Genomic DNA, 23,035 nt, shown 5'->3' on the forward strand with positions numbered 1-23,035 from the left:
GACTGTAAGGAGATCCAACCAGTCCATCCTAAAGGAAATCAGTCCTGAAAATTCACTGGAAAGACTGACGATGAGGCTGCAACTCCAATACTTTGGCCACCTGATGCGAGGAACTGACTCGTTTGAAAAGACCTGATGCTGACAAAGACTGAAGGTGGGAGAAGGGGCCAAGAGAGGATGAGATGGTTGGATGGCATCACTGACTCAATGGACATGAGTTTGAGTAAGCTCCGGGAGTTGGTGATGGACAGGGAAGCCTGGTGTGCTGCAGTCCATAGGGTCACAGAGTCGGACACAACCGAGCAACTGAACTGAACTGCATCAGCTTCAAAATACACACCTAATTTTATAATGACCTTTTCTATAGACTAACAGTCTAATATTTATGTTCTGCACAGAACAGTTTGACAATGAAACAAAACAAAGAAACCTCCCTATTAATACTGAAAGAGAATCAAAAAGGTATATTATAAAATATTTAGATTTTAGGGGGTATATCACGATTTTCTAAAGCAAGATGAAATATGCGCTTTGGTGTTTCTAGATTAAATAATTACACACTTTAAAATGGTGGTTGTGGTGGTTTAGTTGCTAAGTCGTGTCGGACTCTTGTGACACCATGGACTGTAGCCTGCCAGGCTCCTCTGTCCATGGAATTCTCCAGGAAAGAGTACTGGACTAGGTTGCCATTTCCTTCTCTAGGGAATCTTCCCGACCCTGGAATCAAACCTGGGTTTCCTGCATTGCAGGCAGATTCTTTACCGACTGGGCTATAAGCGAAGCCAACATTAAAATATTAATTATCAAATATACAAAAACAAGACATCAGCATCAACAAAAGGATTATCAAGTTGTAAATAAAATGTTAAAAAGAAACTTTAAACCAACTCTGGGAAATAAATGATATTCCCAAAACACATCATCATATAGTTCTACAGGTTTTGACAAATGTATACACCTATGGAAGCAGCCCTGCAATTGAGACAAAAAGCACATGTCTGTCATTCCAAATGTTTCCTTGGGTCCCTTTCAATCAATCACAAACAAACCCCACTTACCTCCCCACCACAACTCTAGGCAACCACTCATTTGCTTTCTGTAACTAAATTCTGTCTAAAATTTCATGTAAATGGAATCATACGTATGTACTCTTCTTTTTTCTCATTAAGTTTTTGACATCTTCTTTTTCTCATCAAGTTTCTGACATTAATCGGGTTGGTTCATATGTCAGTAGTTTCTTTTTTTTTTTATAGCAGAGTAGTATATATATTCCATTGTATGAATACTTCCCAATCAGTTTAAGCATTCATCTTTAACAGACATTCCTATTATTTCCTATCTGAAATTAGGAATAAAGCTTCTAAGAATATTATACTTAACATTTGTGTAAACAAATGTTTTCCTGGAATTGCTGGATCATAGGGTAAGCACATGTCTGATTTTCAGAAACTGTTAAGAAGTTTTCCAAAGTGGGTGTGCCATTTGACACTCCCATCAGCACTACCTGAGAATTCCAAGGGCTCTCTCTACCTCCTTGCCAGATCATGGTATTGTGAATCTTTTAAAGTTGAGCCATTCTGGTGGCAGCAGTATGTGATTGTAGTTTTAACCTGCATTTCTCTGAGGATTAATGATCTTGAGGATCTTTTCCACGTGATTACTGGCAACTCATATATCTTTGTTACATGACTTCAAGTCCTTTATCTCTTTAAATGTGAAAGAGTCATGTCTGACTCTGCAACCCCATGAGCCTACCAGGCCTCCATGCATGGAATTCTCCAGGCAAGAATACTGGAGTGGGTAGCCATTCCCTTTTCCAGGGGATCTTCCCAACCCAGGGACTGAACCTGGGTCTCCTGCACGGCAGGCGGACTCTTCACTGTCTGCTTGTCTTTTACAAGTTGTGTGATTCTTTTTTGAGACTGATTGGTGCAAGTCCTTTGTCAGGTGGAGGTATTTCAAGTATCTTACTTTTTACAAAGGCAGCTTTATATGCTGCTTATAAACTGCCTTTAAAGAGCAAAAACTTTCAATTTTGATGAGACTCATTTTTTTCCTTAATGATTCATGTTTCGCAGATCAACTAAAAATCTCTGTCTATAATAATAAGATTTTGGCTGATGTTTTCTTCTAGAAGTTCCACAGTTGTAGCTTTTATGGTTTAAACTTATGACCAAATGTTTTCTGTATGTAAGTTAAGGGTAAACTTTCACTTCAGCTATTTGTTTAAAAGGCTCCCGTTACAATGGTATCTTTGATGTTTTTGTCAAAAACCAATTAACTATACAAATCAACAAGCTGTACCTTAAATTCACAAAATGTTACATGTAAAATATCCAATTAAAAATGTTTTTAAAAATCAAGTGAATAAAAACATACAGGGGTTTATACCCTGTAGATTTGCTGATCTAGCTAATGTGAACACCACAGTTTTATGTTTCATAGGAAGTCTCTAAATCAGGGGACACTGTCCTCACACTTTCTTATCTCTTTCCAAAACTGTGCTGGCTCTTCTAAGACCTGTGATTTTTCTATATAGAATTAATAATTATTTGGTAGTTTTTATTAAAACCCTGCTGAAAATTTGATTGAGATTGTCTTAACTCTATAGATCAATCTGAGTCAAACCAATACCTTGAGAGTATCAAAGTCTTCCAATCTAGGAATATGGTACCTCCCTCCATTTATTTAGGTCTTCTTAAGTTTCCTCTCAGTGATGTTTCATAGTTCAATCTACAGATCTTAACATCTAGTTGGTTAATTTTACACTTGAATATCCCAATGTTTTTATTCTACTATAAATAGTATTCTTATTAATCTCATTCTTTTCAATTGCTCACTGCTATTATATAGAAATTCCACTGGTTTTTGTATACTGTCCTTGTAGCCTACAATCTTGCTAAACTCACTTATTTCTGGTAACAGGATTTACTACAAACACAACCATGTCATCTAAGAATAAAGACAATTTTACTCCTGCCTTTTCAACCTAAATACATTTTATTTCGGGCTTCCCTTGTGCTCTGCTGGTAAAGAATCTGCCTGCAATGCATGAGACCGAGGCTTGATCCTTGGGTTGGGAAGATCCCCTGGAGAAGGGAAAGGCTACCCACTACAACATTCTGGCCTGGAGAATTCTATGGAATGTATAGCCCATAGGGTCATCAAGAGTCCGACATGACTGAGCAACTTTCACTTTCATATTTTATTTCTTCTTCTGGACTTAATGTACTGGCTAGAACTTCTAGTACAAGTTTGACTACAATTAGAATGAAAAACTGCCCCCCCCCAATCTTACATGGAAAGCATTCAGTCTTTTATCATTAAGTAAGTATGATGCTAGCTGTAGGGTTTTTTTTGTAGGTGCGCTTTATCAGGTTGAGAAAATTCCTTTCTGTTCTTAATTTACCAAAAGTATTTATCATTACTGGGTACTGAACTCTTCAAACAAATACTCTGCTATACCTATTGAGATTTTTTCCCTCGTTTATTATGTCAATATAATGAATCACATTGATTTTCTTTTTTTTAAGTTAAAATCATACTCCTGGGATAAACTCCACTTGATCATGTTTTACTGTCCTTTTTACATATTATTTATGTGATTTAAAAATATTTAAGGATTTTTGCATCTATGTTCACAGTGAATACAGGTCTATAGTTTTCTATAGCATCTTTGGTATTCAGTTCAGTTCAGTCTCTCAGTGGTGTCCGATTCTTTGTGACCCCATGAACCGCAGCACGCCAGGCCTCCCTGTCCATCACCAACTCCTGGAGTCTACCCAAACTCATGTCCATTGAGTCGTTGATGCCATCTAAACATCTCAACTTCTGTCATCCCCTTCTCCTCCTGCCTTCAATCTTTCCAAACATTAGGGTCTTTTCAAATGAGTCAGCTCTTCGCATCAGGTGGCCAAAGTATTGGAGTTTCAGCTTCAACATCAGTCCTTCCAATGAATACCCAGGACTGATTTCCTTTAGGATGGACTGGTTGGATCTCCTTGCAGTTGAAGGGACTCTCAAGAGTCTTCTCCAACACCACAGTTCAAAAGCATCAATTCTTTGGCACTCAGCTTTCTTTATAGTTCAACTCTCACATCCATACATGACTACTGGAAAAACCACAGCCTTGACTAGATGGACCTTTGTTGACAAAGTAGTGTCTCTGCTTTTTAATATGCTGTCAAGGTTGGTCATAACTTTCCTTCCAAGGAGTACGTCTTTCAATTTCATGGGTGCAATCACCATCTGCAGTGATTTTGGAGCCCAGAAAAATAAAGTCAGCCACCGTTTCCACTGTTTTCCCATCTATTTGCCATGAAGTGATGGGACTGGATGCCATGATCTTAGTTTTCTGAATGTTGAACTTTAAGCCAAGTTTTTTACTCTCCGCTTTCACTTTCATCAAGAGGCTCTTCAGTTCTTCTTCACTTGCTGCCATAAGGGTGGTGTCATCTGCATATCTGAGGTTATTGATATTTCTCCTGGCAATCTTGACTCCAGCTTGTGCTTCTTCTTTGGTATTGCTATTGGTGTAATGCTAGCTTCTATTTTCTGAAGGATTCTAGATTATGACTGGTTCTCCCCACCCGCCATTAAATGTTTGCTAGAATTTACCAGTAAAGCCATCTTGGCCCTGGAGATTTCCTTGTGGGAAAAAATTCAATTTCATTAATAGATATAATGCTATTAAGATTTTCTATTCCCTTTTGTGTCAGTTTTAGGAACAGGTATACCTTGAAGATATCACAGATTTGGTTCTAGACTATTGCAAAAAGAGCAAGTCACATGATTTTTTTGGTTCTCCAAAGCATATATAAAAGTTATGAATATGTTTACACTATTCTGTATTCTATTAAGTATGCAATAGCATTATATTAAAAAAAACTACAAATACTTTACTGCTAAAAAGTGCTATTATCTGAGCCTTTGGCAAGTCGTAACAAGAAATATAGAAGATCACTGATCACAATCACCATAACAAATATAACAATAATAATGAAAAAGTATGCAATATTGCAAGCATGATAAAGTGAAATACAATGAAAAGCGGTCTGCCTGTATTTGTTTTTCAAGGAATTTGTCTGTTTCATCCGAGGTGGAGAACTTACTGGAATAAGACTGTTTATAAAATTGCCTTGTTATTCTTTTAACATGTACAGGGACTGTAAGTGACTTCAGCTTTTTCATTACTAATACTGGAAACTGTTTCCTTCCTTTCTTCTACAATGCTCCTTCAAAATGTGAACGCTATGTAACACTAACTTCTACTTTACATAAAAGACACAGTCAAAAATGATCCATGACATCAAAATTCACAAGGCAAATGAATACTGTCCAAAGATGTCTCAAAAGAAGCTACACACTCAATCCAAAAAAACATTCTTAGAATTTTCAGAGCTCACTGAGTTTCAGAAGAAAATCTGTCATAGAAAAGCCATGTAATGCAAAAAGCTGGAAGAAACCTTGGAAATGAAAAACTCTGATGAGAAATAAAGACCCAGAGAGTTAAGTAAAACTGCTTAACTTGAAAAGCTTGATGGTAAAAGCTGGATAAAGGGATTTCTTAAAATACTTTATAATTTATTTTCCTTGTTAGTTCCACCAGAAGAGTTAACATGGAATATTGGGCTAAGAGATACTAAATATTTCTGTTCCTCAACTCAACCTGTACTCTTGGGCCAAGTGTGGAGAAAAGGGAATAATGACAGTATTTCCACACTGCAGGTAGATAAAAACCAAAAAACATATTTCTAAGATGTTCTCCAACTGGTTTTCCTGCTGAAGGTGTTTGTATTGCTATTGTTTTTTCTCCTTCTGGTTTATTTACACTGTGATTCAAATCAAAATATGCAATAAGTTAATGAAAAAGCATATATTTAATAGGTCAGATAACACATCTTCAAGTTTTCTAAGTTATTAATAACTTGGCTTATAAGTCATACTCTCAGAAGGGAGGTTCAAGAGGGAGAGGACATACATATACCTATGTTTCATGTTGATGTATGGCAGAAACCAACACACTATAAGGTAATTATCCTCCAATTAAAAATAATTTTTTAAAAGTCATATTCTTTTTTTCTTTTAACCTAAGTATACTGTGTATGTCAGTAATATACCTTATTCAAAAGATGTGGCTCTCAATGATTTCCATTGTTTTGTAAATCAAATCCAACCCTAATTCATTACACCACATTCTCCAAGCTTTCCTTTTATCTATTTCTATGATATGTTGTGCTTGAATATGCTAGTTGCCCTTTTCTTTAGCACTGTATCACTCCCCACCACCAACTCCCCCCAAAATACAGTATTTTCACAAAATCAAGCATATTCAAGAGTCGTCTTTTACTTTCAGGACCAATTAGTCAAAAGACTTATCTGTGGCTGCTCCAGAGCTCAATCTGGTTTATCACCAACAATGTAATACTGCACACTGCAACCACAGTCTCTGCTTTACTTTTTTCCTTATTGACTTGCTTTTTATCTTAACACTAAGAAATTCCAGCATACAATTTATGTAATGGCTTTTACTTTCTTCTTGATGATGTCTTCCACAGACAGTTGTGGCTTCTTGCTCTAATTTGAACCACCTGCTGTCCAGGCCCCCTGGCAGAGCTGTTATCCTGGGATTTTCACTGGTGTCTTAGAGATTTAGTTTCTTGGATCTTGTTCCTTCCTTTTTTCTCTAACTTCTATTTCACTTTTCTGGGTGCATATTCAAGAACTCATGAAAGGTAAATTTTGCAAGTCCTTAAATTTCTGGAAATGTCTTTAATTTGATCTCTCACCTGAGTAATCATTTGGTTGATATCAAATTCTGGATTTAGGAACTCAGAACTTTGAATCAACTGCCCTATTGTTTTCTAATACCTATTGCTGCTGCTAAGAATTCCAATGTCAGCAGACTCTCATTCTTTTGAGGCCAAACTTTTCCCTGTCGAGCAGCTTCTAGGGTTTTCTTTTCTGCTTTTGGACTTCTAAAATTACCAATCACCAAATATAGACTTCTTTTCATCTAAACTTCCCAAGTATCAGAATGCTTTTCCAATCAGAAGATACGATTTTCCAGATGAAGAAAATTTTCTCCTACTAATGCACTGGTTATTTTTGCTTCTGTTTTATCTACTACATCTTTCGAGATGTCTTTTAGGCAGATGCTATTACATTCTGTATTGTTCCCCAAGTTCCTTGCATATTTTTCCATATCTTTTGCTCTAATAATTCTGAGAAAGATCCAAGAATTTTTGCTAAATGCCTACATAGGTTTTCTCACCAGCTAATGTAACTGTCTTCTACATACCAGTTACAAAACGATTCAAATTTGTGGTAGACTCTCAAATTACTACTTGCCATGGACTTTTCACTGCTAAAACTAAAAATGTGCAAGTGCTACCACAATGCCAAAATCTGACAAGTACAGATAAAGAAAACAGAGGTAGCACTTCATTTTTCTTAAGACTAATCACATAAAAATCTGAAATATTTATAGCAGACCATCCAGGGATTTTTTTTTTTAAGGTACTCTAACTACAAAACAAGGTAGCAAATTCAAGCCTAGGTGTTCAAGTTCGTGCACTATACTTTATTACTCAGCAATAAAGCTTTACTGAAAGAAAAGAGAATGTAAGCAATTCTCAGTGGGCTAAGTGAAACATAGTAGAGTTCAGGATCACTAAGCAACTGATAATCAAGGCTGGTGGAGTCTTTAAGAAGCATGAATTATGGAATACCTTTATGAAGATTTTAATTTAAAGTAATAAGTGTATCAAAGTTAGTGACAAAATTTTTGAGATGATGAATGATTTGGGAGTAAACCAGGTGTTTCTCTTTAGAATACACAACACTGAAAAATTTATAGTGAGTTAACTAGTCCATATAAGAAAGGAAACATAAAGGAATGCAGAAGTGAAAAAGGAAATCAAATTCACTTTAGACTAATTTTTTCTGTGAAAAAGTTTTGTTTTCAAAACAAAGAAACATCCAAGTCTAAGTAAAGAATATGAACATGTAAACCTCCCTGAGACAATCTGACTCTGAGCAGAAATATTCAAACCAGAAACAAAACCACTTAAATATGAGACTGTTGACTTAAAACGAGAGCAGTGTCCTAGTGGCTAAAGGTGTCTTCCAGGTTTCTACAGATAGTTCATTATGCAAAGGGAAATGTTCCTTCAGAGCCTGCCAAGCTCCTCTTGGGTCACCTTCTAACAAAAGAAAATTGAGAAATCTCTTCAGATAGGACTTTTTGTCTTTCATCTGCATTCAATCTACACAAGAGGCCCTACATTTACCAATTTTATTAAAATTATTCAGTTATACTGGTTTTATCAATAGTAAAAAGATTAGTTGAATCCGACTTTCCACTCACTTCCACCTGTGCTCCAATCTAGCCCTCTGCTAAACTATCTAATCTAGTATCTTGTACTCAGCCATTTTTCCAAGTTATCATGCCAAGTTACAACCACAGTCTTTGAGCAAATCACCTCAACAGAGTATACATTTCCTTCTCCAGACAGGTTAGCCAACAGAAAGAACAAAGTCACAATAGCCAAGAATAATTTAATTCAACAAAAACCAAAGACTGAATTAAGAGACATTAAGAGACACACAAAATCAGAATACCTAAATATATCTTAGACAAGTCCAATTTTCCATAAAATCATTCCTGTAGACAACATTAATCTGATAAGAGTTACTATAAGAGAGGCTATACAGTATTGATTAAAGATATAACTCTGGAACATGACTGCTTGATATAAATCACAGCTTTGTTATTTTACCTGCTGCTGCGTGATCTTAGGTCAATTACTGATGTCTCTGTTTTTTCATCTATACAATGGGAAAAGTAACAACACCTCTTTCATGAGGCTACTGCAAAGGTCAAAAAGTAAATCTATGTGATATGCTTAGATCAGTGCCTGGTATGTGTTAAATGCCATGCAAGTATTTGTCGTCATTTATGAAAACAAATGGAGTGACTGGTGACTACTGGGTTTTTCTAAAGATACAGCCTTTAAAATGGTCCAACTAGCTGTCTATACAATCCAGCACTGAGCTCGCACTAGCTTATTCAGTCAACAGATATTTATTCAGCATCTGCTCCACGCCAGGCATCACACTTCCACTTCTACTGTCAACACCTCAATTCGTTCAGTGGTGAAAATGAGCTTAACCACCTCTTCTAATTATTATTAAAGCCGGTTGTGTTGCATGCATACTTATCTATACTTAAATAGTAATTTCTCCTTGATATTACTCAGTTATTTTCCACTTTTTTTCACTTATTAAAAAAATACATATAAAGGAAACTTTAGACAAATATAAAGATCGAGAGACTCATAATGAATCCCACATACCCATCACCCAGTTTCAATCATTAACACATTAAAAATCTTATTTATAATCCACTTCAAGTATTTTAGAGCAAATCCCAGACACAGTAGTACCATGTCCATGTCTGTTCAGTATTTATCATCCATTTCTAAAATACTATTCTAACTAAAACAGTAATTATTACTAATTAATTCCTTGACAGTAAATAATCAGTGTTCAAATTTCCCCCAAATACCACAAATGATTTTACAGGTTTTTTTTTTTTACTCCATCGGATTTAGCAATTGGGCACTGTGTCAATAAAATGAAGGTGACCTTAATAGTAACAGTTTCAATAAAACTAGGAGATGAAAGCCAGATTTGAGCAGGCAAAGAAATTAACAGAAATATGGAAATGGAGATCACTGTATATGCTCTTGCAAAGCTCAAATATGACAGAGAAGGGAGAAAAACTGGGAGATACACGCAGGATCAGGATCAAAGGGGAGCTGACTATGTAAACTGATGAAAAATGAAGACACTGCAGACATAGGTAAAAATGGAAAGAAAACTAAAAAAAATAAGGTCCGAGACGTGAGGGGATGAGACCAAAAGCACAAGTGCAGAGGCTGACCTTGAATAAGGGAGATAACCCAAACTTTGACATTGAAAGAGCAAAGAGCTATTAAGCCTGACTAAGAGAATGGGAAAGCTTCTGTGTGTGGCAGGCAGCGGGGTCATGGAGTGAGGAGGTAATGAGGTTAACACTTTGAAATGGCCTCAAGTTTTCTTAAGCATTTCTTAAAGCATTAGCATTAAGTCACTGATTAAAAGTAGAGTGCTAGAAAGAATAATGCATGGGGTTAGATAAAATGTCAAAGATCTGGATGGAATTTAGAGACTGAAAGAAGCAAATGACCAGACAGATGTAAGAATTAATCAGCATTCAAATCTTATGCAGATTTCAAAAAACAATTTCAAACATTACCCTTTCCATGAAGCTTTTCTTAATTTTCTTAACCAATGGTAATTTCCCCCTCTTGGAGCCTTTGCTTTTATTGCTCATAATGGTTTATTTCCACTAGGGAAAAAAAAATGCATTTCTCTTTCTCCCAGTAGCTAGACTGTAAGCACTCTGTGGGTACTTATCTGTGTGTCACACACAAGATTATAAGCAGTACTTTACAGTATATAATTTAGAATCTTATTACCTTTTACAAAACAGTACAATTTAAATACTAAGAGCAAAAGAGACAGTAACTACTGATGACATGAGAGGACTACGGAAGGTCTCCCAAAGAACACAGACCTGAGCTAGGTCTTAAAAGGGAAAAAAAGGCCCAAAGCTGAACAGGGAAGAGTGTAAAGGCAAGTGTCTCAAGGACTGGTGTTAACACTATACATGGTAAGAGCTGTTTATAAATAACACTAAGCTCTCTCATTAATAAAGTTTTGCAAATGAGCAAAAAAGACTTGCTACAATGTGTGGGTGGGGGAAAAGTTGTGGTTTTAATGTGGATAAATTCATATTCATCCAAATCATGTATAAAACATATTATATTCTAGTGAACCAACTAGGAAGGAGGAAGACTACATTTTTACTGGATGACAGAAGAATTCAGACAGACTCATCTAGCTGAACAATCACTGACAAGTACACATCTTTAGTGACAAGGTTCAAGCCTCCTCAAAGCACAGATGAAGTCAGAAGAAAGAAGACTTAGTTCTGGGGATAAAACTGAAAGAAACAGCTTTAACAGTGTATGAAATCTATTTCAAATACTTACTATTTTAAAAAAAACTTGGCTTTCAACATCTTGCATACACTGAAGGGAACACCATCTTGCATTTCACCCTGGTACATTTTTCTCCACAATCAGTAACTGACCCTCAGTCCCCGATTTACAGGGAGAGCAGAAGGTTAGAAGAACCTGGGATGTCCTGTCCCCTTAGGACCTCTGCTCCCTGATCAAGAAACAAAAACTAACCTCCCTCATACCTTTCAGAGTCGTACTCCCCACAGCCTACCTCAACTCTATTTGCAGCCTGAATCCTAGTTAATTACAGGCTTCTATAACCCATTCTTAGCCCACTAGCAACAGAAGGAATGATGACACCACAGGCTCAAGCTGAACAGTAAGTGACAAGGTACCATTTTGAGCAGATTTCTAAATAAACTATATAACTGACATATTAACTACGGCACAGACAAGAATTATAGATCGAGGTAACACCTGGAGCACTAGTGTGTTAAGTTACTCTACCTTGACCACATTTCACAGGTCAGACAAAAATAGCCATAGACAGTATGTGAACAAATGGGCATGGCAGTGTTCCAATAAAACTGTATCAACAAAACTGCTGGCAAGTAATAGTTTACCAACCTCGATACAACATTTTACCTTCATGTTTAAAACAGAAATATACAGCTATGTATGATCAAAGTTATATAAGAAATTCATAAGAGAAAGCTTGGGAGCAAACAGTAAAATAAAATGTACATAGCAGTAGAGATGGCCAAATTATGGGTAACTGGTCAGAGTATCACCACAAAATTTTTTTAATTGTAGAAGTTACAAAATAGAAAATAAAATGGATTAAAATATGTTAATAAACAAGTAATTTAAGCTTATGGTAATTGCTATAAAAAGAAATAAACAGGGTACTATCCTTGTTAGAGAGACTCTGAAGAGAGTAGAGAAAGAGAAAACATCTCCAAAGAGGGGACATGTATGCTGAGACCTGAAAGACAATGAAGTCAGTCAAGAAACGAGCTGACGTAAGAGCATTTAACCAGAAAGCAAAAGAAAGCAAAGGTGTTGATCATAAGGAAGTGTCCCAGTCTCTGCAACCCCATGGACTGACAAGTGTTCTGAGAAGAGAAAGAAGACTGAAGAAATGATGGAACGATGGAAAAATAGTTTTAATAAGACAAACCTCATTACAAAGTAAGCTGTCTCCAAACAAGGCACAACCAGCTTCATCACACACAGATGGCAGAAAAGGCAAAGAAGGTTCAGAAGAGTTTGGCAATTCTGGAACCTCAGGATTGTATCTAAATTTACCAAGGGTCCCCATTCCAATTCCCATGATTCCCTTCTTCCCTAATCATTGTACTTCCACACAAGAGACCTTATGATTTTTATTTAAGCTCCCTGGTCCTCTGATCCTTGAATCAAGAATTTGTAAGACTGCCATGTTCTTCATATTCTCCAGTATAGTGAGAAATAACCAGCCCACTCACACTTCTTATACTCTTCATTCTCCCCAGAAATGTCTTATGGAATAGCTGCTTAGTCTACCAGAGTTGTGCCTCCAATAAGCATTGATTTTACATAGCCACAGGCTAAATAAAGTAATTGTTTACTTGAAGCTTTGTTAATCTGAAAAACTTCTATTGGGTTAAGCCACTGAAATTTGAGGGTCAATTTGTAATTACAACACAGTCCAGACACTAATAGTAAAGAGATCTATTAAAAAATATCTTTCACTATTCTGGTAACTCAGAAAGACTCTAAGTCAAATTCACTAACCATTTAAAATGGCTAAGAACTAACTTTGCCATACAAATACACAGAGGTGTATGATTTATATACATACATATACAAAGATGTGAAAATTAAATAAATTCTTGATAAGAATATTTCACTTACAGTGTGAGCACATTTCCAAAGGATAACTTGCCTCATTTCCCTGGAGAAAAGAAATAATAATAGTTAGTCACAAAATTGGCACAAATGTCTTTAGAAGATTGAACTTGAGTATTTTGAGTCATGAAACATTGAGCAATAGCCATAAACGAATGTGGTTGGACTATAAATATTTTTTTTACTTAAAAAAATTATACAATATGATAGAAAGAGCTCTTGCATCAAACAGGCCTGAGCTGCAGCTGTCACTTAAGACATACAAACATTTGATTATAATTTATTTTACATATTTTTAACACCCTAAACACACCGTATATCAAACGTTAACACACTACAGACTGTCAATGCTCTAACTTGTCTTGCTGGATGAACTCATTTTGGGGTAGAGTTCAGAATAAAGCTTCTCCTGCCATCTCTCTTTAATTGAAGAGTTTACTGAGACTTTAAAGCTGCTAAGAAAAGTCTGTCACCTTTTATACCTGCATTGAAACTGAATTTTCTGTATGTTATGCAACTAAAATAAGAAATAATAGGAAGGTAGGTCCAGTGTAAGACAGCCAGCCACTTGAACTCCAGTTTGTTTGTTTGTTTGTTTTTCAGGAGAAGTCTTGTCTCATGGATAAACTCTAAGTTAATACAATTTACCTGGATTCCTAACTTAAATTTTTATTTAAGGAAAAAAGTGCTGAAGAAAAACTACAGACCTGATCCAAGGCTTACATTTAACAATTCTTGATGACTTCGTACACGGAGGTCAAGTAAGTTGGTGAAAATCAGACCATCTGATTAATAACTAGAACCAGGTATGTGTGTGCGCAAGTGCTAAGTTGCTTCAGTTGTGTCCAGCTCTTTGTGATCCTGAAGACTGTAGCCCTCCTGGGTCTTCTTGTCCATGGGATTCCCCAGGCAAGAACACTGGAGTGGGTTGCCATTTGCTACTCCAGGGGATCTTCCTGACCCAGGTATCAAACCCGCATCGCTTAAGCCCCCTGCATTGGCAGGCTGGTTCTTTATCACTAGCGCCACCTGGAGTAGCTCTAAATCTAAAACAGTAAAAATTGCAAGTCTAACAGGCACACATGAAGTAAAAATGATGAAGAAAATTTTTGAAAAAGTCAACAGAACTTAAAAGTAATACAAATTGAATTTTTAAAGTTCATCAATAAGACTGAGTATACCTTGCATCCTATATCCCAGCTATCTAATTGTGACCCTGTCTAGCAGGAAGTGTACAACAGGATTAACACTTAAATATTTGAATACACCAAAGTATTCCAAGAAGTTACTGAACACAGTCTGAAATGAGAAATATCATTTTAATCTGGCAAACTAGCTTTTAAACACTTCAAAGTATTCTGAGTAAACATAAGGTCTAAAAGTATTCTGAGTAAACGTAAGGTCTAAAAGTATTCTGGGTAAACGTAAGGTCTAAGAAAAGTTTATTAGTAAATTAGCATCTGTAATTCTTATCTTGCCAACAATCTTTTCCTTGAAAATTACAGCAGCTAATTTAACTGGTTAGTCTAATTTTAGGTCAATTTAAACATAAAATATATATTAAAACAGAGACAGAAGTAGCAAACATTGATTAAAAAATGACATTATTAATGAGCAGAGATAAAGAGTTCTACTTATTTTGCATCTTATTCAATTAACCTTAAGATTCTTACCACGATTCTTACTTATCTCTTACTGTTTCACATATTTAAAAATTCCACTCTATCTTACAATTAAGTATGTTTCTTATGAGGCTCTCAAAAAAGTATAGTGATCCTTATACTGTCACTGTGAGGTGTTTTTTAAATGATGTAACTTTTGTTTAAATGTTAAAATGTAATTGTTTCATAGGTGAAGGCAAAAGGGTTATGTAGTAGTTTCAGGGAGGACTTAGAAACCAGGTCCTTGTTTCTCCAGCCCACTGACCTTCACAGTGTATTGATTCTTTATAAATGGTACCATCCATCCTCTCTGCCTATATCACTTCCTTCTAAGCAATCACAAGACCCAGGATCAATCTGGCTGGGTTTCTCAGGGCTTTTCCATCAACAATGAATGCTTCATCGCTCTCCTAAACTTATTTCAACCTTAACCCATCTAATTTTATACCCAGAAAGGTATCTTCCAAATATTTAATATTAAGGTAAAGTGTCTTTCCAAGATATCCCAAAATTAAGAAAAATATACATTTTCCTCATTTTTAAATGTCTTTCAAATGTAACCTTCACTATTTAACACAAACATAACAATGTACTGTAGAGTATATAATGTGTAGAAGTAAGACGTGTAACCAAGAAAAATGTAAAAAACTAATATATTTGTCAAGATCTTATACTACAAGGGAAACATTACATTATTTGAAGGTAGAGCATGATGCTGAAGATGCATATTGTAAACCCTAGAGCAATACTTTATAATAAAAAAAAAATGGAATCATAAAAACAATCCAAAGAAAGGTAGAAAAATAGGAAGCAAGGATCAAAAATCAAATGAGAAAAAAACAGTAACTAGCAATTTAGATTTAAATCCAAGTATTCTGAGAATTATGTTTGATATAAATGGCCTAATAACTCCAATTAAAAGAATATACAACTATATGCTATCTACAAGAAGCCTACTTTACAGATAGGTTGAAAGAAAGAGATATACCGTAAACGCAATAATCCAAAGAAAGATATAGTGGCTAGCAATAATGGACAATGTAGAGTTCAGAACAAGGAATATTACCAGTGATAGAATTATTTCATAACCTTAACAGAGTCAATTCATTTGGAAAGATGTAACAATCTTAAATATACTGTGATATGTAATGAGAAATATCCTTGGTCCTCATTCATTTCTAGCGTAAGAACTCCTTAGAATGTTTTAAGTGAGGAGAGCTATTGAGATTTTTTTTGCTATATTAATGACATGACTATCGGAAAGGACCAAGGACAGGGGCTGGTGGCCAGGGGAACCAATCATGTGATTAGAGACTGGACCTTTCAGGTCCACCCTCCAACCTCTGGGGAACAGAAACGGGCTGGGGGTTAAACCACTCACCAGGGACTTCCCTGGTGGTGCAGTGGATAAGAATCTGCCTGCCAACGCAGGGGACATGGGTTCGATCCCTGGCCTGGGAAGATTCCATATGCTACAGGGCAACTAAGTCCAGGCACCACTCTGAAAGAAGAGAAACCACCCCCGATGGGAAGCTGGCACACCACAGCAAAGAGTAGCCTCTGCTTGCCATAACTAGAGAAAACTCGCACAAAGCAGTGAAGACCCAGCACAGCCAAAATAAAAATCACTCACCAATGGCTGATGATTTAATCTGGGCTGGAGACTGAACTCAGCCACCATTGGTGAGTGGTTTAACAATCATGCCAAATAATGCTTCTATATAAGGCTTCTATATAATGAAGCCTCCAGAAAAAAATAACAAAAATAGAGGCTAGAGACCCCTTCTGGGTTTGGGAGCACCTGGAACAGCATGGAAGCTCCACACGCCTTCCCATGTACCTCTTCCATCTGGCTGTTCCTGACTTACACCCTTTTATAATTAGCCCGTGGTCTAGTAAGTAAAATGTTTGAGTTCTGAGATGCACTAGCAAACTAATCAAACTCAAGGTGGGGGTTGTTGGAACCTCCAATCTATAACTGGTTGGTCAGAACCTCAAGGAACAACCTGGACTTGGAATTCCCATCTAAGGTGGGGGTGAAGTGGGGATGGAGGCAATCTTGTAGGTCTGAGTCCTTAACCTGTGGAATCTCATGATATCTCTAGATACATAGTGTCAGAATTGAGTTGAATTGTAAGACACCTGGTATCCAAGAATTTTGTGGTTGTGTAGGGAAACTCATTGTAACGGGGTCCCAGAACCCTTTCATATATAGTTATCCCACAGTAATGACAGGGGATTGGTTCCAGGACCCTCAGAGATACCCTAATCCTTGGATTCACTTCGATCATGGAGTACTACAATATTTGCTGGGGAAAAAAAAAATCCCTGTATTAGTAGACTCGCACAGTTGAAACATGTGTTTAAGAACCAACTATATGCTTAATAACAGCTTCAAAATTAAATGTGTCAAACACAGAGAACTGAAAGGAAACAGACAATCATATTTGGAGATTTTAACATTTCTCTCACTGTAACTGACAGAACATAAGCAGACCAAAGGATGAAGTAAACAGAATTGTGGAAGATCAGAGTAACAGTATCACCCAAGATGTCCTGAAACAACAAAATAGTCTATTCTAGTGCACATGAACATTCATGAAGATAGACATTATTCTGAGCCTCAAAAAAAACAGTCTTAATAGAGGACTGAAATCATACAGAATATATTTTCACATTACAATGGAATTAAATAAAGGTATCTGGAAACATTCAAATATCTGAAAATAAACAACACAATTCTAAATAACCCAAAAGTCACAGAAGAAATGATGAGAGAAATCAAAATATTTTGAAGAGTGAAAACTGAACCAATCAGAATTTAAAGACTACAGGTTAAGTAGTCTTTTGAGGAAAGTACTACTGAAAGAGAAGTCTAAAATGCAAAATCTCTTCCCACCTTTAAGAGTCAGAAAAAGAATAAATTAAACCCAAGGCAAGGGGAGAAAGAGAAAACTAAAAACAGAAATTAATGAACTAGGAAGCAGACAAATAGAAACAAAAATCAGTAAAATCAAAACTTCATTTTTTGGAAAAGGTCAATAAATAACACCCCAAGCAAATCACTACAGATGCTACAGACATTAAAAGAAAAAAAAGCATGAAAATAAAATGTCTACCTCAGCTGAAATGGACAAGTTTCTTGAAAAATTGAATCTACCAAAACTGACTCAAGAGGAAAAAAACCGGTAAGTTGATCTATTGCTATTAAATTGAATTTGGGGGGGGGAGGAAAATGACTTTAACGAAAAAACTAAAGACCTGATGCCTTCACTGGTCAATTCTATCATACGTTCAAAGTCCAAAAACATACAAATTCATTTAGAAAGCAGAAGAAATAGTTCCTAACTCATTTTACAGGGCCAGCACTGCCTTGAGAGCAAAATCAGACAACTACATCACAAAAAAGAAAACGATTCCCCAGTATTTCATGTTCCATGGATACAAAAACCCTTAACCATATTTAACTGTGGTGCTGAAGAAGACTCTTCAGAGTCCCATGGACTGCAAACAGATCAAACCAGTCCATCCTCAAGGAAATCAGTCCTGAATATTCATTGGAAGGACTGATGCTGAAGCTGAAACTCCAATACTTTGGCCACCTGATGTGAAGAACTGACTCATTGGAAAAAACCCTGATGCTGGAAAGATTGACAGCAAAAGGAGAAAGGGGCAGCAGAGGACGAGATGGTTGGATGGCATCACCAAGTCAATGGACATGAGTTTGAGAAAGCTCCAGGAGTTGGTGAAGAACAGGGAAGCCCAGCATGCTGCAGTCCATTGGGTCGCAAAGAGTCAACACAACTGAGCAACTTTCACTTTCACTTCACTTTCAGATTTTAAAGTCCAGAAAGACAATTATTATGTTTTTATATCCCTTGCCAGGTTTAACATTATCCTAACTTTACTGAAGGAAGAGTTTTACAGGTACATATAAAAATTTACATTGCTTAAGGAATTTGGTTTAAGTGGACTTTCAAGCATCAGTGTGTTGAACAGTGAGCCTGTCGCTTCAAGGAAAGCAACTGATACATGAAACATGAAAAAGAGAAAACCACAATAAAGAAAGAAAAGATATAAAGAACTACCAAATAGCAACTTTAGAACTGAAAAACAATAACTGATACAGTAATGCAGTGAGTAAACTCAACAGAATAGAGCAGAGAGAGGCAAGAGTCAGTAAACTGGTAGAGAGAGGAAAAGAAATTATCCAGTCTGGACAACAGAAAGAAAACAAATTGAAAAAAATAGTCCACAGAGCCTTGGGGAATTATAAACTGAGGGATTATAAAAAAGGTTTAACACCTGTCATACTTCTGAGAATGGAGTATGTTTCAGAAGTTATTAAAATGGTCTGACTTTATCCTAGAAAAAAACTCATTTGTGAGAAGTTGACAAATTTGTTTTTGAACAGATATAGACACTTGGACTGATTCTAACTTTCCCCTCAAGTCTATGCTACTCAGAATTAAAAAAAAAAAAAATTTATTATGATTACAATTTTGGTATACATAAAAATCAGTAAGAATACTAGAATATTTTCTAAAGAAATTTTCTGGCAAAGAAATGCAAATATATTTGGATCTCTTTTATCTCCTTTTGTTTAGTTACTTTGATATTAAAGTGTCAAATGTGAGAGAACAAAAATAAATTTTATAAACGCATACTATAAAGTTTAGAATATTTTCAAAGGGCATGCTGTCAGAATATTTAGACATTCATCTTTATCTAGTAGACCTTAAGTCGTGACAACATTGTCTTATTTGGTTACAGGCTCTCCTTGTGAACTATAAATATTATTTCAGTATTAAGAGCATATGCTTGTTTATCTGAAGTACATATAAATGCTTAAAAGACAGCCAGAACGAAAAGTGTGCATCAAGGAAAGTAGAACTCTAAAGGGTTTTTAATAACTGAACTTTTAAGAATTTGATTCTCCCAATATTCAATTAAGGATAAAAGTTCAGTTCAGTCGCTCAGTCGCGTCCGACTCTTTGCAACCCCATGAATCGCAGCACGCCAGGCCTCCTTGTCCGTCACCAACTCTCGGAGTTCACCCAAACCCATGTCCATCGAGTCAGTGATGCCATCCAGCCTTCTCATTCTCTGTAGTCCCCTTCTCCTCCTACCCCCAATTGCTCCCAGCATCAGAGTCTTTTCCAATGAGTCAACTCGTCGCATGAGGTGGCCCAAGTACTGCAGTTTCAGCTTTAGCATCAGTCCTTCCTATGAACACCCAGGGCCGATCTCCTTTAGAATGGACTGGTTGGATCCCCTTGCAGTCCAAGGGACTCTCAAGAGTTTTCTCCAACACCACAGTTCAAAAGCATCAATTCTTGGGCACTCAGCTTCCTTCACAGTCCAACTCTCACATCCATACATGACCACTAGAAAAACCATAGCCTTGACTAGACAGACCTTTGTTGGCAAAGTAATGTCTCTGCTTTTGAATATGATATCTAGGTTTGTCATGACTGTTCTTCCAAGGAGTAAACATCTTTTAATTTCATGGCTGCAGCCACCATCTGCAGTGATTTTTGAGGCCCCCAAAATAAAGTCTGACACTGTTTCCACTGTTTCCCCATCTGTTTCCCATGAAGTGATGGGACCAGATGCCATGATCTTAAGTTTTCTGAATGTTGAGCTTTAGGCCAACTTTTTCACTCTCCTCTTTCACTTTCATCAAGAGGCTCTTTCGTTCCTCTTCATTTTCTGCCATAAGGGTGGTGTCATCTGCACATCTGAAGTTATTGATATTTCTCTTGGCAATCTTGATTCCAGCTTGTGCTTCTTCCAGCCCAGCGTTTCTCATGATGTACTCTGCATAGAAGTTAAATAAGCAGGGTGACAATATACAGCCTTGATGTACTCTTTTACCTATTTGGAACCAGTCTGTTGTTCCATGTCCAGTTCTAACCGTTGCTTCCTGACCTGCATATCGGTTTGTCAAGAGGCAGGTCAGGTGGTCTGGTATTCCCATCTCTTGAAGAATTTTCCACAGTTTATTGTGATCCACACAGTCAAAGGCTTTGGCATAGTCAATAAAGCAGAAATAGATGTTTTTCTGGAACTCTGTTGCTTTTTCCATGATCCAGCGGATGTTGGCAATTTGATCTCTGGTTCCTCTGCCTTTTCAAAAACCAGTTTGAACATCTGGAAGTTCACGGTTCACGTATTGCTGAAGCCTGGCTTGGAGAAGTTTGAGCATTACTTTACTAGCATGTGAGATGAGTGCAACTGTGCGGTAGTTTGAGCACTCTTTGGCATTGCCTTTTTTTGGGATTGGAATGAAAATTGACCTTTTCCAGTCCTCCTAAAGGAAATCAACCCTGAATTTTCATTAGAAGGACTGATGCTGAAGCTGAAGCTACAATACTTTGGCCACCTGATGCGAAGAGCTGACTCACTGGAAAAAACCCTGATGCTGGAAAGATTGATGGCAAAAGGAGAAAGGGGCAGCAGAGGACGAGATGGTTGGATGGCATCACCAAGTCAATGGAGAAGAGTTTGAGCAAGCTCCGGGAGATGGTGAAGGACAGGGAAGCCTGGCGTGCTGCAGTCCACAGGGTCGCAAAGGGTCAGACACAACTGGGCAACTGAACAACAGCAACCTCAAATGAATAAATCTCTGGATGGTTATTTAGAATGGGATAAATAAAACAGACATTTACATTATTAAATAAGATTTGATATTACTATACTACCTAACTGGAGGACCTCCCTATAGATGGTAAAGAATCTCCCTGCAATGCAGGAGACTCTGGTTTGATCCCTGTGTCAGGAAGATCCTCTGGAGAAGGAAATGGCAACCCACTCCAGTATTCTTGCCTGGAGAATCCATGGACAGAGGAGCCTGGTTGGCTACAGTCCATGGGGTCACAAAGAGTCAGACACGACTGAGTGACTGACACTATTTAATGTTAGTTGATTTTCAAATAGTGAAGCAGCCCTGCTGCATCCATGCAATGAGCCATACACAGTTATGACATTAAAAAAAATTTTTTTTACCTAATGTTTAACTCTATTTGCTTGTATTTGTTAAGGATTTTTGCATCTACACTGATATGGGAATACTAACCTATAGTTTTCTTCTTTGTATCTTTTAAAAATTCTTTTTTCAGTATCAAGGCAATAGGACTATTTAAACTATTTCATACTAGGTGAGGTGTGGTGGTTTGCATTTTTCAAGAAACTGGTCCATTACATCAAAGTTGTCAAATTTAAGTGTGCAGAGCTGTTCGTAGTATTTATTACCTTGTTCACATATTCAGGGTCTATGATAATACTATTAAGTTTTATTCCTGATACTGATACTTTGCTTCTTCTTTAATTTCACTCAGTGTGGCTAGAAGTTTGTTAGTTTAGTCATCTTTTTGAAGAACCAGCTCTTTCTTTCACTGATTTCCTTTACTGTCCTTCTGTTTTCAGTCACCCTGATTTCTGTTTTTATTTCCTTCCTTTGGGTAGATTTTTCTCTTTCTTCAGTTCTTGAGGGAGCCTTTTCTCTTCCTCTCCTAGGAATCCAATGACACAAATGTTAAATCTGTTTTATAGTCCCACAGCTTCCTGAGGCTCTCTGGATTATTTTTACCATTCTGTTTTCCTTCTGTTGTTCAGACTAGGTAATTTCTTTTCCTCTGTCTGCCAGTTTATTGACTCCTCTGTTCTCTTCTGTTGAGTTTACCCACTGCATTACTCCATCAATTATTGTTTTTTCAATTGTAAAACTGCCATTTGCTTCTTCTTGGTTAGATTTAATAAAATTTATCCTTTTTACTGCTTTACCAACGACACTGAGAGAAACTGGCGTTTTTTTTTAACTGCAACTGCATGGCAGTGAATATAATGACTACTGATACAGTACAGTGTCATTGTTTTCATTCATGCTAAGGTATCAGCAGTTTTACCAGCCACTGCTTTTGCATCATCAATGCAAATGTAAACAAAGTGAATAAAACAAATATTATTTCTGTGTTATAACAAAAACAGCTTTTGCTCGTGGACCCCCTGGGGGATCCCCTTGGGGATTTCCCAGTTATCATGAACCACTCTGAAAACTAATGATCCAAAGATCTTATTTAAATTTTGCCAACTGAGAAAAGCAGCATTTGAAGAGAAATTCACCACTGAAAAAGAAAATCTACCATAGCAACAAAACCAATAGACTATGTATCTGTTCTACTTTTTCTAATATTCTATGACGGTTCCATAATAATAGTCTACATTATTCTACAATATATACACAGCCTGGCATGCTGTGATTCATGGGGTCGCGAAGAGTCGGACACGACTGAGCAACCGAACTGAACTGATTCTACAATACATAAATGGGTCCCAATAGCATTCTTTATGAAAAAAAAAAAAATCTTGGATCATGTATTGTGGTTAATAGCCATGTTGCTCTTAATTAAGAGT

The 23,035-nt window shown here is 36.7% G+C and overlaps 1 protein-coding gene across 1 annotated transcript in view; it reads right to left on the reverse strand.

Moving 5' to 3' along the window:
• PPP3R1 (protein phosphatase 3 regulatory subunit B, alpha) overlaps positions 1-23,035 on the reverse strand; it is a 62,870-nt gene that overhangs the window by 13,724 nt on the left and 26,111 nt on the right. The window contains exon 2 of the mRNA XM_040224119.1: positions 12,966-13,005. Coding sequence (XP_040080053.1) covers positions 12,966-13,005 — 40 coding nt within the window. The remainder of the gene's footprint in view (positions 1-12,965; positions 13,006-23,035) is intronic.

Source organism: Oryx dammah, unplaced genomic scaffold, assembly GCF_014754425.2.
Source record: "Oryx dammah isolate SB20612 unplaced genomic scaffold, SCBI_Odam_1.1 HiC_scaffold_25, whole genome shotgun sequence".
Classification (NCBI taxonomy): domain Eukaryota; kingdom Metazoa; phylum Chordata; class Mammalia; order Artiodactyla; family Bovidae; genus Oryx; species Oryx dammah.